The sequence below is a fragment of the Lonchura striata genome, chromosome 8, assembly GCF_046129695.1.
Source record: "Lonchura striata isolate bLonStr1 chromosome 8, bLonStr1.mat, whole genome shotgun sequence".
NCBI lineage: Eukaryota > Metazoa > Chordata > Aves > Passeriformes > Estrildidae > Lonchura > Lonchura striata.
In genome coordinates, this window is record NC_134610.1 from 20190622 (window position 1) to 20209707 (window position 19086).

At 35.7% G+C, this 19086-nt stretch overlaps 1 protein-coding gene across 4 annotated transcripts in view; it reads right to left on the minus strand.

Moving 5' to 3' along the window:
• Window positions 1-991: 991 nt before the first annotated feature.
• The window catches only part of TLK1 (tousled like kinase 1), a 68020-nt gene continuing 49925 nt past the window's right edge, over window positions 992-19086 (minus strand). For all 4 annotated transcript variants that reach the window (XM_021552449.2, XM_021552450.3, XM_021552448.2 and 1 more), the window contains exons 12-21: window positions 18234-18300; window positions 14539-14636; window positions 11077-11158; window positions 10725-10816; window positions 10549-10638; window positions 9762-9931; window positions 8323-8458; window positions 6020-6131; window positions 5629-5736; window positions 992-2752 (exon numbers count right to left, since the gene is read on the minus strand). In XM_021552449.2, coding sequence (XP_021408124.1) covers window positions 2576-2752; window positions 5629-5736; window positions 6020-6131; window positions 8323-8458; window positions 9762-9931; window positions 10549-10638; window positions 10725-10816; window positions 11077-11158; window positions 14539-14636; window positions 18234-18300 — 1132 coding nt within the window. In that variant the 3' untranslated portion in view covers window positions 992-2575. The remainder of the gene's footprint in view (window positions 2753-5628; window positions 5737-6019; window positions 6132-8322; window positions 8459-9761; window positions 9932-10548; window positions 10639-10724; window positions 10817-11076; window positions 11159-14538; window positions 14637-18233; window positions 18301-19086) is intronic.

Sequence of the window (19086 nt, forward strand, 5' to 3'; positions counted from 1 at the left end):
TGCCTGTGGTGTGGCGGATGGACACGCCGGGCTCACCGAGCGTGGGGCTGCCTGCCACCCCTCAGCGCTGGAACCACAGCCCTCACTCTGCCTGCAGCTGGTACAGAGGAAAAAAAGGTTTTAAAAATGCAATCGAATTTGTAAGACTCGAGTATTTTAGACATCAATATCAGGACACTCTCTAACCACAGTGGTTCCAAATTTTGAGGTTCCTCTGTCCTGGCTCACTGCCCAGGTCCCTACTCCACCAGGCCAGGCTCTCCATTCTCCCTTCCCCGTGCAATATCCCACTTCTAGAGAAAAGCACCAGGTCCTGAGGGCTCTTTGAAGAGTAATAAAAGACCAAAATGCACTTCTCACCTTGCTGGCCACTCCCTTCCCTCGCAGAACCACTCCTTCACACAGCAGGCTACCCAGCCCAGCCCCGCCGCTCCTCCGCCCCGACAGCAGCAGCGCCAGCCCCGGCCGCGCCGCAGTGCAGGGCCCGAGGCGGGGCACGGTACCCAAGGTATTTTCATTGGTAAAACCGTCAATTCAATTTCAGTTATCAACATGCAGAAGAAGAAGGAATGAAATCTAATGTGAACTTAAAGCTATAGCACATTCTCTTTGAACTCTGCACTCGGTCTTGTGCTGTAGAGAGTGGAAAGGATGGAGTCCCAGTACTCTCTTTGAGCCTGGTTTTCTAATAATTCTATGAGCTAATGTTATCACACAGCTCAACATTTTAAAAAGAACCACTGAAATACTTAGGAGTTGCTACTGTGCAGTCTATTCAATCAAATGAAGTTTTGGTTACCTCATAATGACAGATGTTTTAAGTTTCCTGGAATCTTCCCCTTTCACCTCCAATGTTACTTAAATTAATTACTGCATTATTAGCCTTTTGTTTGTAATTAAGAATAATTTGCTTTAAATATTTTTGTGTTGCTCACTGATACGGTTATGTGATTTGCCCTGGGCTGAAATGTAAAAACACACTATGAAAACCTTGAAATTTCAACTGCCCGTTGTTTATTACTGTTTTGGCTACATTCTCTACAAGTCCAGCAGCATTTTAAAGAGACAGTTAACATTTCTTTATATACAATGGAAACAAAATGGCTTGCAACATCAGAAACAAGAGCAACAGTTTAACTGTACAATACTAAATGAAAACCTGTGGTAATACAGCCTCCTCTTTCTGCAACATGGACAAAATTACATATAGGTATTCAGCATCAAGAATGGGGATAGTAAAAAGAATAGTGAACAGGAGAGAGATACACTGTTCTGAAAAATAAGTTTCTACCATACAAGGCAGTTAGAAAATGTTTCACATTTTAAAATATCTGTACAAGCCACAAGAAACATTTCCTTGTTGATAGGAACTTCCAGAAATAGAGAATAACCATGAGCAACTTCTACATCTATTATCAATGCGCTCTGCAGGACGAGAACGCAAGAAAACTGACTTAAAGAACTGTACTGCATATGGCCAACACAGATGTGCTTTACATGCCTTGATTGATAACGGATTGCCTATGCTCAATCGCTCGTACAGCTGACTCGCACCTTAAGGAGGTCATTTGACTCTTGTAGAACTGAAAGCAATGTCATTTAGCAGCAATTAAAAGCGCCTTGAGGGAGACTTAAAAAAAATACAATATCCAATTAGAAAAAGCCATACTTTAAACATTTTTACAGGAATAAGTTGCTGAAATTTAACTGAAAATGTGACATCTGTACAACAATTTACAGTAGAGCTAGAAGGGAATTTATCATTATTCCTGCATAGAACATTATACATGACCTGTTTGCATTTGGTTTCATACTGTTGCTTGCTTTTATTAGAAGCCTGGATGGTTTCATAAGTTTCAATACCACAGCAACTATAGTATTTTTAAAAAACTGAATGGATTTCAAAATCAGCAATCTATTTGAGAAATAATTAAAAGGAATTCCGTATCACCCTTCCAATCTAAATTCAGTAGAACACCACCACATTTTTGGAGGTACAAGCCTGAGTAGCCAAATAAAATATTCCAATTTCATTTGAGAAATCTGATGCTGAACATTATCTTTCACCATCTCACATTCCTTACTTTGGTTTTGAAAGATCAATGTCTTGGAAAGATGGCAGTTCATTTAGTTCATAACCAGGCACAAAAATTTTCCTGTGTTTTCAAATTTGCTCACTACCCTTTCTTATTTAAATAATGAAAAACTACCCTTCATGTTAGAACTTTCCAGTATCCACCAAATGTACTTTAAAGTATTAAAAAGATTATTTACAATGTTCCCCAGAAAAAAACTAAAAACCTCTTCTTCAGTCTTAAACACAGTATACCTGTTAGTTTGTAACAGAAGTGTCATCCTTCATCTTTCAGTATTTAATGGTGTTTCTCAGAAGGGCACATTTATTCACAATCCATGATCCACTCCAATCATACAAATGACACTATGTAGGAGGACTTTAGTCTGAAAACACAGTTATCAAACTTGTCCTGTGTAAAAACACTCAAATGCTTTCAAGCTCAAGACTGCATCTGAAAACTAAACTAAGGTATTATCCCATTCCTCAGCTGGAGAAATTTCAGTACGAAATAATGCTTGAAGTAGGTGGTGTAGGGGATGCTGCTAGGCCAGTCATATGCAAGTTTCCTGAAGAATTTGATCTCCTCATATGAGGGAGAAGATAAGGATCATTAGCCAGCTGGTGGACATCAAATCTATCCTCTTTTCGGTATGCTAAACAGCGTCTGATAAAGGCCTAGAAAAGAAATGGAGAAAGTTACAATAACATTCTAAATACTTACGTTTGCTTTCAGGCAAATAGGCAAGTTCTCCTGGATAAACTAGCTTCTAAACAATTTCCTTTTCTTAAATAATTCAATTCAAATGATAATGTAACATTTTACTGCTGAGCCCACTGAAGAAATGTAACATCACGGCAGAAATGAAAAATCAGCAAAGTAATTGGCTTCAAATAATCATACTCTAAATACATATTTCCATGGTTCAGGAACTATATTTACAAACAAAACATTAGCACCTCACCCCATTATATTTTTGCACGTTTTATGCCTCAACAGACTAATAAAAACCAGGAGAAAATGTCAGAGGATTAAAAAGAAGACTTTTCGACCTTCTCCAATGAGCTTCTAAAACCATTGAGTGGGGAAGAATAGGTGGATGATGCAGAGACAGAATTTCAATGCTTTAGCTGACTTTTGAAAGCAAGCATTTCCACATGTGCCATGACAGGGTATAGCAAAAAATTGACATCGATGGTTGCCATGCTCAATAGGCATTATATAAAGAATATTTAGGAAACCACTACCTTGCTGAAACTCTCTTCCCATGAAAAACTCAATCACACCTGTTTAAAATTATCCAATCAATTGAAACCTCTCTAGCTAAATTCAGTAGGTCCATCCCTACATTTAGGTCCATATGACCTATGCCAATCATTTTGTACTCAAAGTTTCTGCCAAGTTTTATGTCTAGCACACACAGAACACTTGGTCTCCTGAGAGCCCAGGCTTCAACATTTAATGATAGAAAATCCTTATTATTGCTACAGAGCTGATTAGCACATCATTACTTAATTTAGAACTTAATTTAAAAGAATTACATATGTCTTCTTTGATAAATCTGTTCAGCTGTTTGTTCTTTGCTCCAATTAAAAACTGGAGATTAAAGGAGAAAATCTGTGATACAAGTTCCAAAGAAGCATGCTAGAATTTACTTCTAACATTTGCATATCCAGCATGGGCAAGGTACAATATAAAAGTTATGCACATCTGTTAGTAGATATTCACATGTTCTTGGATATTACAGATTTTAATCTAATTCTTCACAGTAAATCCTTCAAAACAACTGAACTGTAAACAGTTATTCTCAAGATCCTCAGAGTAACAGTTTGTGTCTGAAATATTTTTCAAATACTTCACAGTTTTGTGGCACTGTAGCCACACAAGTGTGAAGCAAAGGAGACCACTACACAAAATAGGAAACAGTGAGGAGGATCAAAGGATAGTTACAGTCTGAAAACTAACAATGTCATTTGAGGTTCCATATTTATTTAATCTCCATGCTTTCCAGATCAGAATTTCAGTTTACAAGCTGTTCTTTTCTAACTGCCAGGACTATAAAGCTGAATAACAATTTGGATTCTACACAGCCATTGTAAATGGTCTACATTAAGAAGTTAGTCTGAAATTGTTTTATAGCATTTCCACCAGAGAATAATTTCTCCCTCTCTCTCACAGCTATCATGACAATGGTTAATATGAGTGGAGAATACTGGAAATTTATTTTAGTCTTTCAAACAAACAGAGCATGCAAATACACAGAAAACGCAAAAAGTTGCCAATTCTCCATGCTGAATTATCTACTCTTTCCTAACATCCTCTGTATAAAAACTATAAAGGACAAAGAAATGCAAAGTTAAAAGACATAGATATCAACTCTTACTATGTAAAGGTATCAGTAACATGATGCAGATATGTCAACTGCATTCATTTTTTTTTCAAATGCCAGTGAAAAATAGCAAACAAAACCTCAATTAAAAACCACCCCAATTCTAACTACCATTTTTTATAACCTTAACTGCAACTCTCTCACTAACACTACTTTTAGAAAATATAATTAACAGAAATATACCACCACTTGTAACAGCAAGTTTATGTAGCCAAATGATTTATCTTGTTGGGAGGTTACTGCCTCTAGAAATATGTTTCCTTTCCTTTTAATCTTTAGAAGCTGAATCTTAACTTTCTTAAATTTTTGGTGTGCCCCAAATCTAAGTATGTTTACTTAGTTGCTGAAACTTGAATAAGCATTTTACTATCTTGGCATTTTTTTCTCAAAGAGCACATCTATTGCATCTGATCATTAATGTATCTTTCAAAAACTGGGAGAGTTTTCACAAGCAAGTAACATATAACATTTTCTTCCACTTTCATAGACTTGGATTTGTGTTACAGATGCTCAGAGTAGTAATCATTTGGGAAACCACCTTAATCTGTTTCTGAATAGCCAGACAGTGTAGAGGAATTGACACCTTTGTGGCAGAGCAACTGTTTTGGCAGTCTTACTTCCTGAATCAGCATCAAAATATCTTCTAGATTCTCAATCTCAAAAATTCATGTTTCTAAATTCAGATTTAAGTTTATACACACATACTACAACCTTTCAAGGGGAAGAGTATTAGAGGTCATATCCTTCAGGTATCTGGTAGTTAAGTAGTTCTTCTAGCCAGTAAGGCTGCAGAGAATAACATCCACTCTTTTCAGAAAGAGCTTGCTACTGTTAGCAGCAGCATTTCACAAGAACTTCTAGTAAGACAGCCTGAATAAGACACATAAGGTCCTCTGAGAAAAAGTAAAGCAGATCATTTTGAGGTGGCCTACTTAAAAACCACTTCCAAATTTCTGGAAAAAAGTATATATAGTTTTGCTGTGAAGTACATGACTTTGAGAAGTCCCAGAATAAGGTTGCTTAAATAAAAACGTCCAAATACTAGATCTCAAGTATGTTTTTCTACATAGTTATTATGTTCCACAGCATTCTTGGGTTAACAACAATTTTACAGCTGAATCCTTTAAGATGAATGTTTTACTCAGAGATTATAGTAAAAGTTACCTTGGCTTCATTGCTTACAACAGGTTTGACAGGGAATTGAACTTCTGTGGCTTTTAATATTGTATTTTCTTGTAGGATATCTTGCTGTGATTGATTGTGGCCAAATGGCTGCAAAACAAACACATGAATTTTTTCAGGTAAAAAGCAGTATAGTATAGTAAGTATAAACTATAGTAAGTTGTTGCAGTGTTAATACAAACTGCCAACTATTCTGAAAATAAAAAAGTTGCAGGCAAGATTTTCTAATTTTTGGCAAAAACCAATGTACACCACCAAAATGTAACACAAGTAATTTTCCATGTAGATTCATGTCTTTATGAATATAATTCACAGGCTAGTGAGAACAGGCACCTACACTAAAACTCTTTAGATTTTCTAACACTTTCCTTACCTTTCTACCATAAAGGCATTGGAAAAAGATTACTCCAACTGACCACACATCAACCTTATTAGAAATCTTTGGTGGCTCTTTGCCAACTACAAAACACTCTGGAGGCAAGTACCTGCAAAACAAAACAGGCATTTCAGTCTGTAAGTACAGCATCACTAGAACGTGATCAATTATCAAACTGTACAAACACCTCACCTCTGAGCTTTTGACAATTGTAGAGTTGCCCTACAATCTGCATTCCAACACTGTGCAACTCTTCAAAACTGACAATACAGTTCTGTACAGTTAGTCAAACAGGGGGGTCTACTTAACACAAGCACAAATACAAACATTTTTTACCTAAACCACCAATTATCACTTTTTTAAAATTGGGACCCCAGGTTAAATATGAAGCCATCTATCAAAGCAAGAAAAGATGAAAACATAACAGAGCATTTTACAGCAAGATATGTTTAAGAATCAAAGAAAATACAGAGATAGCTTAAAGACCCTTTACCCAAGTTTTTAGTAAAAATGGTAACATTACCTGGAGGCCTATATGATAGACAAAGGTGATAGTTATTTCTATTGTCCCTATATTTTGCACAAAGAGAACTTTACTTAATGGAAGTTGAGGAAGTTCCCATGCTATTCCTGAATTACAGAATAACTGATGAAATGGAATTTCCTTTACAAAGCAAACAAAACCTTCCAAATGTATTAATTTAAGTGCAGTCAAGTATTATTGACTAATATTTAAAATTGAAAAAGGCAGAAAAACTATTAGGGCAACTACAGAACAGGCACTCTTTTGTCAGTAACATATAAGACTTGAAGAGAAACTCTGAAGAAATATTTCTAGAAATGGAAATAGGCAGAAAAATGAGATGAAAATGCAACAAGTTTAAACAGTATCACAAACTCTCTTCTGGAATACTTGTCTACAATTCTGATTACAACATTCAAGACAAGTGTTCTTAAGTGATACAAATGCAAAGAAGGTTATTAAAATGATCTGAAGAATGGATAGCCTACAGTTCAGAGGGAAAAAAAGGTGAAGGCTACAAAACCACCAAGGTGCAAGTACTAGGAAGGGGCCACAACCTACTTTAGGGAGGACAATGTTAGCACAGGAGCAAACAAGTATAAACTGGCCACAAATATACACAGTCTGCAAATTAGAGGATTAGGTTTCTAATGATCAGAGAACTGAGGTTACAGAAGACATTTCAAATCGGATTACTGGGGCCAAAACACTAACTAAATTTAATATAAACATATAGAAGTTTACCAAAGAGATTTAGATAACCTAACTGCCTGAGAAGGGAGGTAACTGAACCCAGTAACTGAGGAAATCCCTTCCAGGGCTATGCTGTTGACAGTTTGTGCAATGTACTCTGAACAGACTCATTCCCAACATCAAACTCACTCTAAGTTTTTCCCTCCCTAATGAAGATTTTGGGCTCAGAGAAAGCATGAATTAGAAATGCAGAGATTCACCATGAATCTATAATGATTACCGATTTTTTTTTACTTTTAAGTTTGCAGCACCACTAGTGCCTGCGGCATTCTAGATGAAATCCAAAAGCCAACATTTTTCTGATATACATTCCTAAAATAAAACATTTAAATTGGTGTTTAAACAGGTAAAGCATTAAAAAGAGTAGCAAAAGCCTAACACTTCTAAAATGCTTCAACTTGAGTAATCATTTTCTCACAGCATGGATGCAGTGGCATTTGTGGAAGAGTATGCGTTTCCTTTTCTAAGAACTCTGAAGGAAAAGGCAAAAATTTTATTACAATACAACCCCTGAATACAGGAAGAGGTGCAAAGCATATGGGAATGACACTGGCTTCTCTGTAGAGCAAATGACTTGTAACAACCTGCCCAGTACAGGATTTCTAATCCACCCACTCTGACACAGCCAGCACATACCCAGGCTGAAAGAGCTACTGTGCCATGAAGAATCTGCACCTTTAGTGATTCTAAAACCAGATTTTCTGTAAGCAATGAAATGCTTATTGTCATTCCTATTCTTTGGCAGCTCTGAACCTCCATTGTTTCGGACAAGTATGCAAGTCACAAAAAATAAATCACAGCTGCTAAGCTGTCATTAATGTTTAGGAAGGAAGAGTGAATATTCTTTGTCCTAAGGACATTACCTGTTGGTAATCCCTGTTCTACAATTTCCAAGTACCAAACACCCACACTTAATCATCAAATGTCTTCAACCACCAGCAACCAAATTGGCTTTATAAGACTACATTTATAAAATCTGAACAATGATCCAAAGTCTAAACAGAAAAATCAAACTAGGGCTCACCAGTAAGTTCCTGCTCCCTGTGAAGTTAAATCCATTCCATCCACCCCATAGCTATCATCATCCATTATTTTGGACAGACCAAAATCAGTAATTTTTATTTCTCCACATGCTGTTCCATCTACAAGAAGGATATTACCTATTCAGGGGGAAAAGAAAATAAAAATTATTTCAAAAAAGCTAACAGAATGCTTTATTTTCAAAACCATGTCCAATTTTCAAGAACACCTAACTTCATGAGGGTAAGTGACAATTTTAGAGAATCAAAGACTCAGAACCATAAAAGAGTCTGGGTTAAAAGGGACCCACGACCAAACCCACAGCCTTGGTGTTATTAGCACCATGCTTTAACCAACTGAGATACATTTACATAATCTTTACATCCTCAAGTGTAGAGTAACTTGACTATGACAAGTAACTTGACCATGACAAATTTCTGTGCAGTTTCAGCAACTCTCTAGGCTAGATCATCATGAAATGGCTCTCTCATCTGGGAACTGGTTGGTCAGCAAAGAAACACCAAAATGGAGTGAGGAAATATCCGAATGCAGCAGTATAGTAGTTACAAATAAATTTCATTCTTTTTCTGCCAGAACAAACCCTACACTACAGTTTTCGGGGTTTGCATATGCCACAATATTGTGTCAAGAAATTGCTGCAATCCTACAAATCTTACTCCATGTGTTAAAGTTGTACAATAATTTCTTGATATAAAAATTATTTGATGAAGTTCCTCTGTGAACAAAAACTAATGAGACTAAGACTACATTCTGTACATATTCATAAGATAAAATAAACCTGTGTGAACAGTTTATTATGGAACAGAAAGCAAACAGCCTGGCATTAAGAATTACTTTACAAACCCCATACATACTTGGAAGTGTAGCAGATTAAAGCACATGAAGAATATAAGCATCATTCATCCAAGATGGTAAAACAAAGGTAATGGAATCAAAACAAATGTTGTTTATAAATATATTTATTATTCATTGCAAAGAAAACTCTCTGTAAAGTCTTGTTTTGAAATGTTTATGCTGTGATGCTGAAAGTGACTGATGACATATTTACAGGTTAAAAAAAAAACATATGGGAAAAATTAATTACACACCAGCATTCCCCAACTATCAGACAGGATTGATCCTAATCATGATCTTACCTGTTTTATACTGCTAACTACCAGTGCATGTATTTATGAGCTATATGATTTTTTCCCACAAATTCAAATCAAAATACTGCAAAGTAGAAAAGTTGTAACAAACATTTTCCACAGAAAAGGCAGATGATTCTGGCAATGAAATTCTGAAGAAAAGTACATACTTTTTCCAGTTGTTTGCAATAACCCTGACACACAGAAGATAACTCTGGCATTTTCATACATGAATTACAAACAAAATAAAGGATAAAAAAATTTTACATTTTCAATCATAACATTTCCCACTTACCTGGTTTAAGATCATAGTGTATAATAGGGGGTTTGATCTCATTGAGATACCGTAGTGCATTTACTATTTGCATTACAATGGACCTAGCTTCTTTCTCTGACATCAATTTATGTTGCTTGAGATAGAAATCCAAGTCATTGCCTTCACAGTATTCTAAAACCGTGCAAAACCTAGGGTAGAATTTAGAGACACAAAATGAAAGAATGTATCATACTGTATAATCAGAAACAGACATGACAACCTAGTTTCATTCTGACAAGTTTAAGAATGGCTGCCTGAATATTAAAATACATTAATGAAATTGTTCATAGAACACATGGTGTAACAATTAGCTTATGAAGACTGATGTAAATCAGAACATTTATAGTAAAAGAGAGAATGCATCCATATGGATGAGAAATTAAGAAAAGCCTCTTTATTTATAGTAGACCCATTTCTCAAAATCAAAATACCTTAACTATCCCTTAAGAGGTGACAATTTCATGCAAAAAGATGCAGCCCAGTCACCAGGGGCTATGCCTAGGTTAGTAATGCTCCTGATGCCATTTAGTCTTGGAAAATTGTCTAAGGTATTGGAGCCTTTAGATACCAGGCAGGTGTTGCAAAACACTCTCTTCATCACCTTATAGAAAGCCTGCAATATTTAGCAGACAAAATTCTGCAACTAGTATGAGGTTTTTTAAAATGTTTTGGCTGAAAGCAAGAACATGCGTTATTTTTGTCCAAATACTCTTCATTTCTGTTTATCTAATATACAGCACTAAAATCCTTGCCAAGTTCTACTTACGTATCTGTATCCAGGGAGAAGTAGTCATACAGTTTAACTATTCGGGGGTGATCCAGTTCTTTGTGTATTCTATACTCTCTGCAAGCATGTCTAAAAGAAGATGGATACATTAGCCTTCTACAATCAACAAAATGCTATTAAGCTTAACATATGAAGTGTAAGTAATTAGTATTTACTTGTGGTAGTTTTCTTTCTTTTCATCCCTCCAGCTTTTGTTAAGCTGGTGAATCTTCACAGCAGCATATCTTTGTTCATAAAGATCAAAAGCCTAAAAAAGAAATTCATGAATATGGCAAAGTTATAACCAAAGGTGGTAAAAATAACACCCAGTAAAGTGAGGAAAAAAGATGGCATGTAATTCGCAAGTCTATTGACAAGGCTACTGTCATGCTACCTCTCCTCCACAGGTTAATCAAAGCCTGGTCAACTGATTACAGGCCTTCTACTTAATTAGATCCCATTTTGTCTCCCCCCAAATTAAATGTACATAGCTCAAAAATTATATTTATCAGACTCAACAAACCGTACCTTGTATACTTCACTGAAGCCACCTCGGCCAAGTAAATGGAGTAACAAATACCGTTCATTCAGTGTGGGGTGATCTTTAAATCTTGAAAGAAAAAAAATTGGTTTATTCTGTTTAAGGTAAACAAGTAGCATCTAAAATGCAAATTTCTTAGTACTACTCATCAAATAAAGTTTTCTTTTAGAACCAACATAAAATATGCTGAGTAATATTATACCATAAGAAATCTTACGATACAACTGTACAACATGACCAATACCTTTTAACTATTTAGTTTACACATACTATCACAACACTATCATCAAAACAATCAATCCTGGCAAACATTTTGTTATTTTTCTCTATTTTTTTGAAGATAAGAAAAGCATGCTTTAAATTTAAGCATGTGATACATGGATCTCTCTTTGTTGTGCCAAATTTTAAAAACTCACACTTCAACTTTCTGGAACAGATGAGAAGGACATTCTTCCAATTTCACACAAAACATGACCAGATATGCCTCTTTTTTAAAAAAACGGATTTTATATAACACTAAGAAGTTAAAACAAATCAGAAACAGCAATATGGGGAAAACACACAGAAGAACTGACTATCTGCTCATACCCTAAGCAAAAGCAAAATGAAAACACTTCTTCCAAATACAAAATGATATGCCAGACCAAGAAAAAGGGCCATACTCTCCTAAAGTATATAGGAGAAAAAAATACATTCTTCTATGCAACCAGAGGGAAGGGATCTGAATATTCACCACATTCTTAGTACAGCAAGCAGGCAAGGCAAGAATTGAATGCAAGCTGTCAGCTATAATCCATAGAAAACTTCATAGAAGAATATAGTGCCAGTCTGCCAATAGCTTATCCCATTCTTCCATATTCTCTACAGTTTTGGAAGTATGGTCATAGGTAGTCAAGTATTTGAGAGTATATGCATATTCTTGCCTACTGTGCCCCTTTTAGAAATAAAATTTTCCTTTTTATTCACTATAAAGAATTCCTATTCCTTTTATTCACTATAAAGATACATAATTCAATGCTAAATATTTTTTAAAGAAACCACAGACAGTAAATAATGTTTTCATTGTAGAAGAAAAACAAATTTAGAAGCAGCATCATTAGGACCTTGATGTCATGTGACCAGTAGTCCAATTCTTTTTTTATGGTCTTTCTAGTACATGTGTACCTCTAGTAGGCCAATATCGTGCATCTTACCACCTTCCCTATCCACTGCTTTTGCTACTCTATGTGGCTCTCCATGGCTCAGAACCTGCACCCCAGCATCATACAGGCTCCAAAGCCAGACAGGGAACCCCTAACCTTCACTCTCAACTTGTCCCTTGTTCCAGTTGTAGATATACAAGTTTACCCATGGTTAGATGGACTTGTTGCTAGAACAAGAAAATGGGCTTAGCTTTACACCACAGTAGGAAGTGGAAACCTCAACAGGATTTGAGTCAGAATCCAGCAGTTGCTTTGGCTGGGAACTCTCTCCCTTACCAAACAGCCAAGACATATCACCAAGACAAGTTAGGAAAGACAGCAGGGGCTACAGACCTAAGTTATTTCTCTATTGCTTCTCTCTTCTACATAAGGACTATTAGCTGTGACTTGGCCACTTGGTAAACACTCATCTGAAACTTCCACAAAAACATGAACACAAAGTTTAAAGCTTTCCATTCTGTACCATTCTGTAAAGTGGGTTAGCATTGACTGCAGACGATGAGTAGTGAAGCTGCACCATAGACTGAAGCTTCTCCATGTCCTGTAACTGTTTTCAGCTGTGACCATAATTTGGATATTCTTTGCCCCACATATGCAGTATTTTCATAGTCAAAGCCTATTATTTTTCTGTGCCATTTATTCCTTATTGTTGAAGGATTCTTTTTTAAAAAAAAACTAAACCTGTTCTAATGCAAAAACTGAAGATTTAAAAAGGTTATCACTGACCCTGCTTGTTTAATTGTTGTAGGATATTTATTTTTAAATAATATTGTATATTTTTATTTTAAAATACACATTTTAAAAACAAAATTCTCTGCCATCAATATGTAAGTATCAACACCCATTACTCTTCATACCTAAACCACAGAACAATTTAGCTATCCATTAGTACTAAAGCCACATGGTAACAATTTCTGTATTACTGCATGGTAAGGTACCATTAGAACAGTTAGGCACAATTTCACACCTTTTTCTTTTAAGATTTAAAAGCCTTAGTGTATCCATAATTCTATTGTGTCTAAAAAGTAAAAAATAAATCCTGAAGGCTTAGGGCTACTATTTCATTAACATTTCCTAGTGCAGAAAATGAGAAGTCCAGTCCCATCATGTCCTTCCTCCTGGCTCATTCTACCCTTGCACTGCCCTCTCTCCTCATGGCAGCATAAGTATTTTTGTAACTGGACCAGGAAATTGATCCTGGATTAAAATTAATCCAGAAAAATAAACCACAGGAGCTGGTTTTAATTTGGATCAATTTCCAGCATCGGTTCAGTAAAGAAATGACACTGTAAGCATGTAAAAGAAAACAGGGCTAAGTAGCCAGGGAGAGGAAGAACCAGTTCCTTTCAAGCAACACTGCCAGCTGAAAGTGTTGGTGAAACTGTAGAGTCTGTATTTATCATCATGGAAAACAGACTTAATGAAGTGATGTAATTAGTACTTTCAAAACGACACAGTAACAGTTATTATCATGCACTGTGATACACTGCTGTTCAAGGTGAAATACAAAGTAACAACGTAATACCTTATATATAAAAATGTTCTGACAGAACAAGAGGACAGAGTCTCAAGCTACTCAGTGAAGGTATAGGTTGGATATTAGGAAAAAATTCTTCACCGAAAGAAAAATAAAGTACTTGAATTGTCTTCCCAGAGAGGTGGTAGAATCACCATCTCTGGATGTGTTTAAAAAAAGACTGACCATGGCACTTGGTGCTAATAGTCTAGTTGAGGTGTTAGGGCATAGGTTGGACTTGATGATCTTAGAGGTCTCTTCCAATCTCATTATTCTGTGATTCTGTAATATGGCTTTTTCCTGCTAGGTACCTACACCTAGTAGGAATGAAATCACAGTGCCATAAACACAAAACTAACTTTGGTAAGTGCAGCACAAAATTGCTGCTGGTGCATCAAACGTCCTGCACTATTATCAACTAAGTGACCTGCATTAAGTTATCTCACAAGTGTTTTTTTTTAAGCTTAGTAATATGGTCTAGCAAGTTTCACCTGTTTACTATAAGCTGTGTAGGTATGTTATTTCTTGCATATTCAACAAAAACATTAATAAATTTACCAAATTGCCAGAAATTTTAGTTAAGTTTAAATAAATTGGTGTTTAAAATATATACATAAACATAGAGAACCAAAAAGAAATTATGAACAAGTCTCTCTTCTATAGGTAAAATGGGATACTAGAGAATTACTTTAAAAAAGGACATGCAAAATTAAGACAGTAAAGACTCTTACTGTGAATTATCTTCATTATTTATTCTTTTCAGTTCTCTAATGTGAAGATTCCTAACTCTTTCCAAACGTTCAAGTTCTGCTTGTATTTCAGCTTCCTCCTGCAAATGAAAAGAAGGAAATATAAAAGCTCATTTACTTCCCATTTGAAAAGGGTATTTTTACCTCTGCATCAATACTAGTGGTGATGGAGGAACATTACATTACAAAATCCTGCTGAACTAAAAGAAAGCACTGCTCTTCTCTTAAAGCCAGAAAAATTCAGAAAGATAAGGCAAAAGCCTGTTTCAGGAAATCTTTCTGTTCATGAACCCACAGGTAATGGGATGTTCATGGTTTTGTTCTGCACTGTAGGGATGCTATTTGAAATGAAAGGCAGCTGGGTTTTGTACCTCAGCCAAGGAGACAAATTATCTGGGAAGCGGTCTAAAATTGATGTACAAAAAAAAGAAAAAAAATGATATATGGGCAATTATAGATTCTGTACAAACCAACAGATTAAGACATGTAAAATATTTTAAGGCTAGAGTGCAAATCAAGTAAAAGAATAAAAGAGCACATCATTATGGCAGAAACATTCTTAAGGTGCTGATACAAGACACCAAAACTAATCTAATTTGAAAAGATTTTTCCATTTGTATCTTATCAAAATTACAAATGAAGAATGTGTATTGCGTAAGATTTTAAGTGCAACTTCAAAAGAAGCATGTCAGGGAGGAGCACATTCCTTTACTAATTTCAGCACTTAATTTTATCTCATCTTTATTCAATGCATTAGGAAATAATGAAATAATTATTTATTCAGGTCCTCTAAAATCATAAAGATTTCATGATGCCTAATTTGTGGAAACTTATGTATCTATACTCAAACTGAGAAATACACTCATTGAAAGATATTGTAAACAGGGTTATACTGATTTCAGAGTTAGTGCCTCTAGAACCTGAAAATTTGAGGAAAGGGGAGACAAAATTAATCCATATCAGAATGCTCATAATTATGGAATTATTTCAGCTGAAAAGGAAAGAGGCCTGGGATCTGATATATATATTTTTTTAGCTGCAGCAACCATCACCTCTTGTTATTTTGGCACAGCCTTTTGCACAGCCACATGGTGTATCAAACTGGAATACTAATCAATTTTTCCTTTAAGGGAAAAAAAAAAAACAAAAAAAACCAAAAAAACCAACAAAAAAAAAACCAAACAGAAGAAAGAAAAGAAAAAAAGAAACAAACATCACAAAATAAAAACATATTTGTTTTTTGATCAGTTCTCCAATCCAATTTATTCTCTGACTGTACAACCCAGTGGTGCTGGCACAAGGGGATGGAGGCACATGTCAGCAAGGTAGAGAGTAAATGCCATAATGATATAGCATTTTCATAAATGCATATCCTGAAGCAACAACTTATTTGTATGACCTAAAACACATATTAAATCACCACATATCCAATTAATTGAGCAGTCTGGACTAGATGATTTCAGTGAATATCCTGAAACCATTCCCATAAGCAATGGAAAAAACTTCTCATCTCAAAACAAGACATGAAGTGAACCTCAATGGAAGAAATGAAAATCAAAATCCTAATAATTTAAAAACTGGACTAAGTAGCACTAATCTGCCAGCAGATCTGGGTGGACCATTTATTTTTCCTAAGATACAATGTCAAGAGTTGGGTTTTTTCCTGTTTATGTTATGTTAAACTCTTTTTTTTCTATATTTAAACACATCCCTGCAGCTCTCTGCTAAATACTCTGACATGATAGGCAGTTCCTCATAACCCAGTAGTCCTTTATAAAGAATTTTAGTCCTTCTCCCCTCACAGAAGGCCACACACTTACACACACAATTGTCTATGTTCTTCCCAAAGGCTAACAAAAAAAAAAACCCATCAGTTATGCCTCTTTTGGACCTTTTTGTTCATATATTATGCAATTCAGCGGTTCTCAAAATGTGGTTCATAGGCCAATGTTAGTCCAAAGAGAACTGGCTGGCTGCATTGTTTCCAGCTGTTATTTAGGACACTCAGGCTGTGAATACCTTTAAGCAAGAATAAACCAGCTTAGCTGCCTCAGGTCACTGCTATATAAAAGGAAGTGAGAAAACAAGAGCCTCTCTCCAGGACCAAAGCAACTAGCTGGAAAAGAATTTCCTGGGTAGCAGTAGGAAAAGAAAACTGGTGGTGGCAGCATGTACAGGGCACCAAAAATAAGAGCCCCAGGAAAGCATCTCAAGAGTGAAAAGGAAGAGGAGCAGTCAGCAAAACAGAATATGCTGAAGGAATGAAGAAAAAAAAATGTAAATACCAAAGAAGCTCAGGGAAGAAATACAGCCATGTAAAAATGAAGGTAACAAAATTGGTGTTCTTAGTTAATGACAAAATCTGTATCATACATAAGAATTATAATGTAAGAATATATTTTTATTATTTTCTTCACATATAGTCAAGTATGATTTGCTCAGAATAACATTTGTTTCACCCCTGGCATTCAGTCAAGGAATTTCCATCTTTTGCAAAGTACTCCAGCATTGATGCTCAAGGTGAAATCAATATTTTAGTATTAAAGAATCCTCTAATAATCCTCAATTTCATCTATCATTTGAAATTCCCATTAGACTTCCATAAAGTTAAAACATGGAAAAAACCCTACAGAATTTCCTAACAGAATTTATGTGAAGCTGGAGCTTCTAAACCATTAACAATGAAGGACAATGTGGGCAGTCTACTTCACCAGTGCCAGCAAATTATATGCAGATTTCCTACTACAGATTCAAGTACTTTCCTGTCATATTCTTTAGAAACAGCTGCAGCTTTCTCGAGGGACCAAGTTCAGTTTACTATAGTAGGATTTATAACAGGTGGCTTGTACATTTGAAGAAAACAGGCCTGCAACAGACTTGCAATATTTCAAGGGGAAAACACTACGACCTGTTTTGACTCAACAACTTGGGAACTACTACTCAGCACATATAAGTCCTTCTCTTTTACTCCTGTTGAAATATTTCTGTCTGCATCAGCTGCCATTCCATTTTACAGTTTATTCCTCAAAATCTTTGCTTGAATGAGCAGTAGTTTCTTCATATAATATTTATCTCACTACACAGATTTATTAGAATGATGAGATTCAAGAAAAAGGTTTTTTCAAAAGTCAAAAACAAGAGTAAAATATCTGCAGAAAAAATTTAGGACACAGAGAACAGATTTTCCATAAAAGTAAGAAAATTATATTCTCTCGTGATAGAATTTTTGATAACAACTGAAGTGAATACTGCAAACAATGAAAATGTTACATTAATTCAGAAGTACTGATGCTTGTGAATTGGACCTTTCTAAAGGCCAAAAAAACAAAAATAAAGAGTCCATGCATCAAACTTGGCTGGCTCACTGAGCTGTGAAACAAGAGCTCAGAAAGTGGAAGGGAAAGAGCAGGATTGGTGGCATCATCACTGATGGCACTCTTAGAAGGATTTAAGGAACCAGTACAGTGTTACACTGGATGGATTCATTACTGTTCCCCTATAATCCCAGTATTTATGACAAGTTGCACAAACAGAAACAAAAGGAAGGCCATTATCAGGCATAAAGTAGTACAGCAATTTTAGTATTAGGTTTTTCAATAAGACAGTTCTCAATAACCTATCTCTTCATTTTGACAGTACTAATTTTTATGGGTTTGACCGTGATTAAAAAGACATACCTTTTTGAGATGTCCTAATCGAAGCTTGAAAATTTCTTCCTGTTCATGGTACTCTGCTAGAGTCAAACTGAAAAATGAAACAATCATGTAATTATAATTTTATATGGTGGCAAAGAAAACAATACCATTTTTACTTAGAAACTAAAATATATCCAGTATCTTGTTATTTAGAAGTCAGTAGAAGTACACTTTTGAACCATCTGAACACCTTGGATTTGTCTTTTCAGGGTCAAAACATACCTACAGAATGCCTGTATTTGGTATTCTCCAATATTAACTGCTCTCCTGTTGAACCACTTTGCTTCTTCCAGATAGCCTGTTAATTACCTAGGTGCATCTTGAATCATATCACCATCCCAGATTTCAGCTGATGCTACTCCACTGCTTGGTTCTCAACTCTAACACATTCAGAAATTAGACAAGAATGATAACACTGGATTTCTGAGCTGTGATTTACAGACTGTAGTGCAAAACCATACATTTAAAGCTCATTAGCACTACATTTTGCATGAAACCACAAATTCAGCTTTGAATTTACATGTGACTCTCCTGCTTGTTCTGTTTGCATCTTCCCTTCCTCGGCAATTTCTGGCTACAGATAATTCAGTAGTCCCTCACTGTCTATAGACTCGCTCAGACATGAAGTCAGTTATCATGCAGAGAATCTGGACTCTTTGTACTCATTAGTAACTACGAAACCTGTGAACTGATTGCATGCAGTATCCATCTGATGAACAGAAAGGACAAACCATCCCAAAAATAAACCCAAGAGACTTAAATTCCAGGTAAGAAACTATGCACATATGAGGAAGAGAAACGGGATGAGGAAGGAGAAAGAGGTATGGCCTCCTTG